The 11150-nt window shown below is 30.0% G+C and overlaps 1 protein-coding gene across 1 annotated transcript in view; it reads right to left on the bottom strand.

The window, feature by feature from the left end:
* LOC122630118 (heterogeneous nuclear ribonucleoprotein K-like) overlaps positions 1-11150 on the bottom strand; it is a 108105-nt gene that overhangs the window by 89232 nt on the left and 7723 nt on the right. Inside the window, exon 3 of the mRNA XM_043814254.1 lies at positions 2398-2447. Within this exon, the coding sequence (XP_043670189.1) occupies positions 2398-2447 (50 nt within the window). The remainder of the gene's footprint in view (positions 1-2397; positions 2448-11150) is intronic.

Raw genomic sequence — 11150 nt, 5'->3', positions numbered from 1 at the left:
TGTCCCTATTGCTATCCTGTCCATCGATGGCTTTGAATTAAATGCCGTTCAAACGTGAGTTCCATAAGTTATTCGACAAAGAAAAGAGAAAGGAGGGGGGGGGGGGTAGAGAGAGAGAGAGAGAGAGAGAGAGAGAGAGAGAGAGAGAGAGAGATGAATGTAGTGCTCTCACGCGAATGAGTGTATGCGTATGCGTGAGCGAGGACTATGCTGCTCTTTCGCGTTGAAGAAACTCTCCCTTCCCACCTCTGCCCCTGCTACCACCTCATCCCTCTCTCTAACTCTTTTGTTCAATATGAATGGAGATTTTGAAGTCACCGAGAGTCAAGATGGCCTTTTCAAAGAGAGACACACCAGACGTACTCGAAATTAAGGATGAAGTAGAGTAACACAACACGAGCTATGATGTTGGCTCGTTTACGAAATATACAGAAAGAGTAATTCCTTTTAAAGATAATAAATGAAGAGAAAATTAAAAAGTAAAAAAGAAAAAGAAAAAAAAAGAAAAGAAAAATAATCGAAAACATACAATAGTTTTATTAATAAGTAATTGTAATTTTTATATATATATATATATATATATCAAATTTTCCAGAGACATCATCATAATGTGCAACAAGAATAAATGGAAAATAAAGAAAGAAAAGTAAAAAAAAAATAATAATAATAATAATTAAATTAATACTCGTTATAATAACATATTTTTTCAAATTTCCCGTCAGTTTTTACCATAAATATAACACAGCGCATAATGAAAATAAATGAAAAGAAGCAAAAAAAAGTTAAACCAAAATTATAAATAATCGAAGAAGTACGAAATTTTATCGAAAAGCAAAATAAATATACTTTTTTAAACTTCTCCCTAATTTTCTGGAGATCATCTTGAAATCTCTCGATACCACGATGAGAAATTAAAATTATGACTATTATACTTTTTTTATTTAACTATGATAGATGAGAAAATGATGTAAATAAAGAACATAGCACATACAAGATATAATAAACCGGTTCGGTCGTTCGCATTTATGAGAGATAATTTCCTGCATTTTGCTATGTTACGTTTTACTACCCGATTATACCATTCTTCTTACTATTAATCTATATCAAAAATTTTTCTATGAAGCTTTAACATTTGTAAAATTACGATCAAAGTCGAAAGTCTAAAATCGAGAAACTTAATTCGCCAGATCAAATCGTAATAACATATATTTTGATAAAATTAATACTCTATCAACGGAATACAAAGTTGAAAGATTGGTTTAATGTAAAGAGTTTTTAATATTTTATGACAATAAATAAATTATGTATCATATATGAAGTATTGTTTTTTATGAGAACATGACGAAATTATTCAATATCGACTGATCTAGATATTGACTAATCGAATATATTTGAACATATTTATTGTTGTTTAATTTAGATATAAAATATTAACAATTTCTATATTTATCGATTTAGTATTATATTATTGCAAAGTTAATATATATATATATATAGAATAAATAATATATTATATATAATATATATATAAAATTTTCTTTTCTTTTTCTTTTTATTTGTTAATCAAATTAATATTATACGTGTTGCGGTTTAATTTAAATATAAAATACTAACAATTTCATGATACTATTTATTGATCACCGTAATATTATAATTATTATTGTATTAATTTAAGTAAAAAATATTAAAACTTTCGATATTAGCCAATTTATGATTATACTTATTGTTGTATTAATTTAAATATAAAATACTGACAATTTTTTGGTAATATTTATAGATCAAAATAATATTATAATTATTGTTAATGTTAATTTATATATAAAATAATAAATACTTTTATATTAACCAAAACCGATATTATTATTATTATTATTATTTATCCAATATTATCATATTATTTATTATTATATATTTATTATTATTATTATATTAATTGAAACAGAAAATATTAAAGCATTCCAATTTTACTTATTCGTTAATCCAACATAATCCAGTATTTATACTTTATTGTTGTACTAATTTAAAAATAAAATAATAAAAATTTCTATATAAGTCGATCTAGTACCATACTTCATCATACTAAATTGTTGTGTTAATTTAAGTATAAAACGTCGAAAATTTTCTTAATTATTTATTGCTCAATGCAATATTATATACTATAGCACATTGTTATATTAATTCAAAATTAAAACGAATTTGATTAAAATTGAATTAAAACAAATTTTTACATTATATGTATATATTGTTACATTATATATATATATAACATTTTAATATATATATTGTTGCGTTAATATAAAAATAAAATATTGAATAATTTCAATATTATATATTTTAAATAAATCGCTGTTTATAGAATATCACTGACTATAGTTTAAGAAATTTAATGTTACTCACCGATAATGATGTTTGCCGCTGTAATCTTCGGGACAGATCGGCAGTGAGGCCTGCACAGATAAGAGATAACGTGTCGTTTTAGTCACATTTTATCTCTCTCTCTATCTCTCCTTCTCTCGAACAATATCATCAAATCATCATCAACAATAGACACACATTTCTTTCAATAGAACGAATATCCCACCCAACCGATAAATTGTCGGACAATTCCTATAAGAATCATGACTAACGTGAAAATCGATTGGTCAAGGCTTACGTAAAAATGGGTATGAAAAGAGAACAACCCTTCCTTTGTTCTATCTATCTATCTATCTATCTATCTATCTATCTATCTATCTATCTATCTATCTATCTATCTGTCTGTCTATCTATCTATCTATCTATCTCTTATTCTTACGTGTCTTCGTGAAACGACACGTGACGGGCCAAGAGCCAAATCCTTCCGAAATTACGATCGATTCGAAAAATTAGACTTTGCAGAAAATTACACTCCTTCACGATAAAAAATTTTTATCGAAAAAAGAAAAGAAATAATAAATAAATAAAATTAATCGATAAAAAGGAACAAATGTTAATTATTGTTAACGAACTGATACAATCAGATTCTCTTTCTAAAAGAAAAGAATTTTTATCGAAACAAAAAAGTACAACAGTTAATTTTAATCAAACAAACGTTTATGAATTGGCAATAAGAAAGCAATAAATTAAAATGAATTGTAATATTTAAATCTTCTTTTCTTATTCTTTTTTTTTTTTTAATTCTTGCATTTTAAGATATGTTTCACTTGATGAACAAAATTTATACATTAAATAAAAAAAAAGAAAAAAGAAAAAATAAATAAACAAACAAAATTTGAATTAAAATGATATGTAATATTATAATTTCTTTTCTTTTTTATTTTTTACTTTCTATATTTCCACTTTAAGATGCGTTTTATTTTAAAGATGAAATTTACTCATATATTAAAACAAAAATTAAAAAAAAAAAAGAGTAAACATAAAAAAAAGTTCATCAATATTTTTCAACAGTTCTCATATTCTATTTAGAATAAATATTATTTATATATATATATATGAATTATATTAAAGAATTAAAATAAATAATATATAAATTGCATAGGAAATAAAACGAACGAGCGAGCAAACAAAAATATTAAACGATGTAATCAAAAAAGTCTTACTTAAAACTTTTCGAATAAAACTCTTAGAACATTCTAAAGTGAAACATTAGATTTACCAAGCATAAAAGAGATTCAGCTTAGTTCGTGGTCCAGCAGTACAACGGAACGAATGACTCTAAGCGATAAGGAAATCATGAAAGGCTCTGAATAAGCGTGATATTATCGGAATCGATTCGACTTGACTCTGTCGTACGGAATAACAACACAACATATACAACATATACACACGTATATAGACACATACATAAATGCGTACATATGTATATAACGCGACGGATCTATAGGGTGATCACAAAAAGTTCTTGGACAATTTTAAAGATCGATCACTCTTTTTTTGTGACAACTTAGACAAAAAATTTCTTTTTTTCTTTCAGATTTTTAAACTAGTTTAAAAATCTGTTTGCAATTTGAAAAAAGAAAAAAGAGAAGACAAACAAAATCAGTCCAAACGATCGATCGCTATTTTTTGTGACAATTTAGGCAAAAAATTTCTTTTCTTCTGTTAGACTGTTAAACTACCAGTCTAGGAATCCGTTTGTAATATAAAAAAAAGATTAGCCTAAACGATTTTGAAAAATAATAATAACTTTTTAAAATCATCTAGAAACTTCTGGCCCGCTCTGTATAATAATTGAATAAATGAGCACGCATGTATTTGTCTGTCCGTCTGTCTGTCTGTCAATGTGTACGTATGTATGTATTTGTAGAGATCACACAAACCGATTCGGTTATCAAGTAAAGTAAATTCTGAGATTAATATCAGTCTGAATCTTATCCAAAGTATATTTCAAACAAAAAAAAAAGGGGAAAAAATAGAAAAAAAAACGAAACAAAAACAAGATGTAATGAATTAAATTTACAATAAATAAAATAAAAAATTACGAACGAAATGATAAAAATAATTTCTCTCTCTCTCTCTCTCTCTCTCTGCTCCTTATTCAAAATCTTCTTAATAACAAATGGGTTAGGAACTTAGAAAAATTAAACAAAAGTGATCGTGTAATTATAATAGCAACCACCATAGTGGTCGTTCACTTATTATTCATTTATCTCTCCCCTATCTTACTTCCCACCCCTCAAAAAAAAAAAAAAAAAGAAATTACACGGATCTAAAACCGAAAAAACTTAAACACAAAAAAACAATTCTCTATCTTTCTACACTCTCGCTTATTCTAAGAACCAATTGATTGTTCAAGAAGATAAAAGAAAGAAGAAAAAAAAACGATCACTTATATGATATAGATAACAATAGTCATTTGCTACATGTAATTCTTAATTTTCACAACAATAACACAGCATAAAGAAAGACAAAAAAAAAAGGAAAAAGAACAATTGAAAGTCACTGAAATAAAAATTAAAACAAATAATAAAAAAAAAGTATCTCACTCTTTTCACTATTCACTTCACCCTCTTCCTATTCCTATATCTCTATCTCTATCTCTCTCTCTCTCTCTCTCTCTCTCTCTCTCTCTCTCTCTCTCTCTCTCTCTCTCTCTCTCTCTCTCTCTCTCTCTTTCTCTCTCTCTCGCTCTCTTTCTCTCTCTCTCTCTTTCTTTTCTCTTTTTCCCTTTCTCTCTTTGTGTTTTCTGTTAAAAGTAATGAGGAGTATAATGCGTGCGTCGAATATCACAGACTGCCAGGAGAGAGACTGACACTAGAGACACGGAACACGAGTAAACTTTGCGAACTTAGCAGCGACTCCTTCTTTGAACGAGGCTAGCAAGCAAGCTAGCCTTGCCTTGCTTGCCTTGCTCTCTCTCTCTCTCTCTCTCTCTCTCTCTCTCTCTCTCTCTCTCTCTCTCTCTCTCTCTCTCTCTCTCTCTCTCTCTCTCTCTCTCTCTCTTTCTCTCTTCCTCCCTCCCTCTCTCTCTTACTCTTTCTTTCACTCTTTCTCTCTCACTCTTACTACGTGTCTTCACTGAGAGAAGAAGAAGAAGAAGAAGAAGAAGAAGAAGAAGAAGAAGAAGAAAAGAAAGAAGTGGTGGAGGAAGAAGTTGGTGGGGCAGGTTGCGAGGAGGGATTTCAGGATGATGGAGTGGTATGGAGAGTGAAAAGTAGGGGGTAGTGGAAGGAGGGAACGGGGGAGGAGACTGCACGCGTATGCGTGAATGCACTCTCGGCGAACGGACTCTCTTTGCTGTGTGAACGAAATACGAATACTCTGTCTCTCTCTCTGTCTCTCTCTCTGTCTCTCTCTCTCTCTCTCTCTCTCCCTCTCTCTCTCTCTTTGTCTCCGTATTTCTCTTCTTTTCTATCTATTTATCTATCTATTTATCTATTTATCTACCTACCTATCTATCTATCTATCTATCTATCTATCTATCTATCTATCTATCTATCTATCTATCTATGTCACTACCGTCCGTCTCTGTCTTTCTCATTTTATTCAAAGAGAAAACAACATAGACGAGTCAATGAACGACGAGTTTAGCAATCGTCAGGACTTGAAGTTCCCGAGAATATTTCGCGGTTACGAGATACTAGTAGAGAAAATTAGTTTTGTATTTTAAAGTATGTTATAGTGTGTTTCTATCTGTTTCTCTAAGTATATACGTGCTTGTGTGTGCGTATGTAGGTGGGTGTATATGTAAGTAGGTATTTGGGTGGATCATATAGAGTGAAATACATATAGAGAAATGCATGAAACATTTTTGGACATGTATATTGAAGTATACTGTTGTTGTATATGTATTCATACATTTCTCATTTAAACAATGGAATGTACGAATGTTTTATATGTATACCGAGTTGTGTATGGTTCTGTACGGTACTAGAGGTGTGTATATAATGGGATGGATTTATGTATGAAATCTTTTGCATATATTGTATATGTCGATGTGTATAATTGAGAATGTGTAATAATACTATGGTACGGATATAAGTAACTGTACGAAGTAATTTTACGTGTATCATGTACACGCGTGCGATTCTGTAATGTTTAATATACCGGGGTATGAAAGTATACGAAATCTTTTGCATATTTGCATATATCGTATATATCAATATGGATGTAATTGTGAACGTTGATATACTGGTGTGGATATATGTAAGTGTACACGCACACTAAAGTGTATGTATAGATGCAGATGTGTAAGATATAACGGAACGTATGAAGTATTTTGTGTATAAGTATGATAGAGTGAGTATGTGTATGTATGATTTGTAAAATATAATGGAAGGTGTAAATGTGTGCGATATGAAGTGTTTTATAAATAGATAGTAAGATGGTATGTATACCATTCGTGTCTCTTTATACGTATATCTCTGTATGTGCATCTGCGCGCGCGAATGTGTATGCGTATGTGGTATGTATTGGATGAGCCAGGAAAATTTTCGAGTACTCCAACACTTGAAATTTGTGCTGACGATGGAACGCGAAATTGAAATGGAGAAATTGTATTTCTCTTGTCCCGGCGTATGCCAACGAATTAGGACGAATGGCTTTTTTCGAGTGGCTTATTTGTAGTTTTTCTATTTTGTCTTTTCATTCTATATTGCGATGTTTTTTTTTGTCTCTTTTCAGAATCTATTCAAACTCAAAATTTCGTATTTGTTTCGATGGATTCTTCGATATTTTGTTTAGGTAAGTGCGAGATGGTAAGACAGCTCGGAAGGAGGAAAGAAGAAAGGTAGAAAGTATAAATATTTTAAAGTTAGAGAAAAGAAAAGATATATATATTATTTCAATGAATAAAATATTTAAAATTATTCTGTTTTTGTTGTTATTAATAAAAATGTAAAAGTATCTAAATCCATCATTATTTTTCTTTTTGTTTTTAATCTGACTTCGTAATACATTTTATTCACAAGTTTATGACATATTTCAATCGTTCTTTTCTTTTTATTATAAATATATTTATATTTATCCTAAATATATAATTGAAAAAAAATATTATATAAAGTTATATAAAGTTATTAATTATATAAAGTTTCTACAAAATTTAGTTGTGTCAACCGTTAAAACAAAATGAATATAAAATATTTTTAAAAAAATCATAACAAAAAATATTTCGAGTAATCTATTTCGAATAAAATAATATATCGAGTAATATTTCTGACAACTCTCTTCACCTTGTTAAATATATAATATGTAATGGACGTCAATATAAATTGAAATTTGTCATCTCGAAAATCTACGTGGTTTTCATCAGCTACTAGTATAAGGAAAAAAATTTTTGGCCTGGCACGAACTATCGAGAAGAAGCAGACGAGGGTTTACGAGCGTTTGAAAGAAATCCGTTGGTAGCTCCAGGGGCTGTTCTTATCCCTCATTGAAAATTCTGAAGGGACAAGAAGCCTGGAAAATTGTTCGTCGACGTTAAGCGTCTCACGATAAGAGAGAGAGAGAAAGAGAGAGAGAGAGAGAGAGAGAGAGAGAGAGAGAGAGAGAGAGAAATAGATAGATAGATAGATAGATAGATAGATAGATAGATAGATAGATAGATAGATAGATAGATAGATAGATAGATAGATAGATAGATAGATAGATAGAGAGAAAAAGAAAGAGAGAGAGGTGGACACATGAGAAAGAAAGAATGAAAGAAAAAGGAAAAAAAGAAAGAGAGGAAAACGTTTCTCTTGAAAAGAGGGAAAAATTCAAAAGACTCGTTTTGAGGTGTGTATATATATATATATATATATATATATATATATAATGTACATACACAACGATGAGACTAAGAATGCACTTGAAAACTTCCGATAGATTTTGCGCTTAAAAATTTTTCTGTCGAATAATTAGAAGTTATTCTCAATCATTTTTAATAAAATATGTTGGTTAACTTATACCGAAAGTTTCTAAATAATCTAGATTTTTAAAATCGATTACTCCTCTTAGAAACTTTTCAGAATGATTTTGTTCTAAATCGTAAATAAATTCTTAAGCTTAAAATTTTTTGAAGTTTTACGATCTAGAGAAAAATAATAATTTGTCTAAAAAGTCTCGAAAAAGAGTAATTGATATTTAAAATGACCTATGAACTTTTGGCCTGGACACTCTATTTCGACGCTTATTTTTTATTTGTTGAGTTATCAAATAATCGTTGGCTTCTTAATCTTAAATTTTTTATGAGGTCGTAAATATAATAGATTCCTAAATCTAAATCTGCCCATCATAAACTCTTAAATTAATTACTAAATCGTACTAAATTTGTGCAATAAATTCGCAAAATGACGATTTTTGAATCGATCACTGTACTATGACATTTTATTCAAAATTTGTTTACGTCAATATTTCTACACCTGAATCAAAAATCAATCGGAGAAGTATTAGTCTTAGTTTTCTAATTCAAATTTTTTCGAATATTTTCTAATTCTTCAAATTCTTTTATCTTAATTTGTTGAAATCAAGATAAAAATGATTAAAATCAACCGAGACGCAAACACTTAAAGAAACAAAAAAAAATCCGATTTAAAAAGAAAAAAAAAAACGAATTCCAAATTGCAATCACGTTCCAAATGACGAAATTCTTAAAACCATTTACACAAATAATCTAATTACTACAAATCGTCAAAGAAATAAAACAAAAGACAATGAATCAACTAATTACAAAATAAATCCCAAATTTTATTTAACAAATCCAAAAAAAAAAATAATCTGATAAAATGAAATTAATGCCGAATTAAAACCAGAGTTCAAATAACGAAATAAAAATATCCCCGAAACACTTGGACAAATAATCTAATTTTGGACAAATAATCCACATAAAAATAAATAAATAAATAAATAAATAAATAAATAAATTCTCAAAATAAGAAAAATCTATATCGACGATATACCAATCAAAATATCAATTTGATAATAAAAACTCTGCCACCAACTCTCAAAAAAACGTTCCGACAATTCCCAAAATCCTCTGATAATTCTCAAAATAAATCTGGTGAAAAACGTAACCCCAGAAAATAATTAGACGGTATCAAATATAAATATTAATACAAATACCAACCTAAATATGTAATTCCAAAACTTTCTTCTTCGAAAAATTTCTTGAACGAGTCAAATCCAATTTTGGAAAAATTAAAACGCAATCAGTAATCGAGGAACAAGATTAAAGATCACCAAAAAAAACCGTAGTAGTTAATGACGATCTAACTACCGATTCAGGCTTTGTCGCATAGTTTAAATACTACCTACTAACGTAGAAAGAGGACGAAGAGGACGAACTAGACGAATACACTGTAACATTTACGCGTTGGGTGATAAATACTGACGCATCGTGCTTGAAATTCGCGACTTGGAGGCACTTCCTACGTGAACGAGGCCACCGCCGGAGACTTCGAAAAGGAGGATGGGGTGACCAAGAAAAAGAGGAGAAAGAAGAAGTGGAGGAAGAGGAGAAGGAGAAGGTGGAGTAGGAGGAGGAGGAGGAGGAGGAGGAGAAGGAAGGAGGAGGAGGAGGAGCAGGAGGAGAATGAGGAATGAGGCGAGGAATGGTTGTAAAGTAGGGTCAATAATGATTCGAAGAATAATTAGGATCATCCGCGCGTATTTTGAAAATATTCGAAATAAAATTAAAATAATGATGGTGAAGATGGTGAAGCGAGGAAGAAGGAAGAAAGAGATGGTTGCGACGATGGGGGTGGTTGGTACGAAATAAAATATCTAAAAAGAAGATAAATCTAAGGATTAAGATAATAATAAAGCCGACGGATACGGTGACGGCGGCAACAACGACGACGACGACGACGTTGAGACGACGCTTAACGTTTAACACGATGCGTGACATGCGTGTCGCGCGCGTATGACGTGGCGTGTGTGCGGAAGTATATCGATCAGCTGATGGTCGGGTGGATACTGGACTGCTTCGCAGAATTCACCATATTGTTGCGTCACCGCGCGTGCGCTCTATCTATCTCTCTCAACATACCAACCCCCCTCGTCGTACCTCAGGACACCCTTCTCTCTTTTTACTCTTTACCCTCAGATCTATCCCTTCCTATCTTCTATCATATATGTAGATATCTATTATGTATGTATCTATGTATGTATGTATGTATGCATGTATATGTCGAAGTGTTTGCTTTTCACTATCGGTGTTTTTTATAAAATGTAATAGCTGTATGTTAGAGATTAAGTCTATTTTCTATGTATGGAAATAATACATACAACATACATACATACGTGTTGGGGGGAGACAAGTTTGTATGGAAATAATATCAACAATTTTTGTGTATGTATAGTAATAATTACAAAAGTAAGTCTTAAATGTGAATGTAAATCCTAAAAAGAAAAAAAGAAAACAATAAAAATGAGATAAATCAATGTATTCATTTTGTGATACATTATTAAAAAGAAAGAAAGAAAAACATACTTTTGCCGTTTTTGCAGTCAATATATTATATTATACGTTAATACATTTCATTATATACACATTTATTTCATTTCAAATGTATATATAATTTTCATAAATATATTTTATATTGAAATTAGTTTATATAAACATAATATAGTATTTCTAAAACATAGTATTTGATGAGTATATTATATATGTACAAGTCTCTAATTTCTCTGTAGCGCGCGCATACAGAGAGAGAGAGAGAGAGAGAGAGAGAGAGAGAGAGAGAGAGAGAGAG

This window comes from Vespula pensylvanica, chromosome 6, assembly GCF_014466175.1.
Source record: "Vespula pensylvanica isolate Volc-1 chromosome 6, ASM1446617v1, whole genome shotgun sequence".
NCBI lineage: Eukaryota > Metazoa > Arthropoda > Insecta > Hymenoptera > Vespidae > Vespula > Vespula pensylvanica.
Note: the sequence above shows the minus strand (reverse complement) of the source record. Positions and strands in the feature narration are given on the sequence as shown.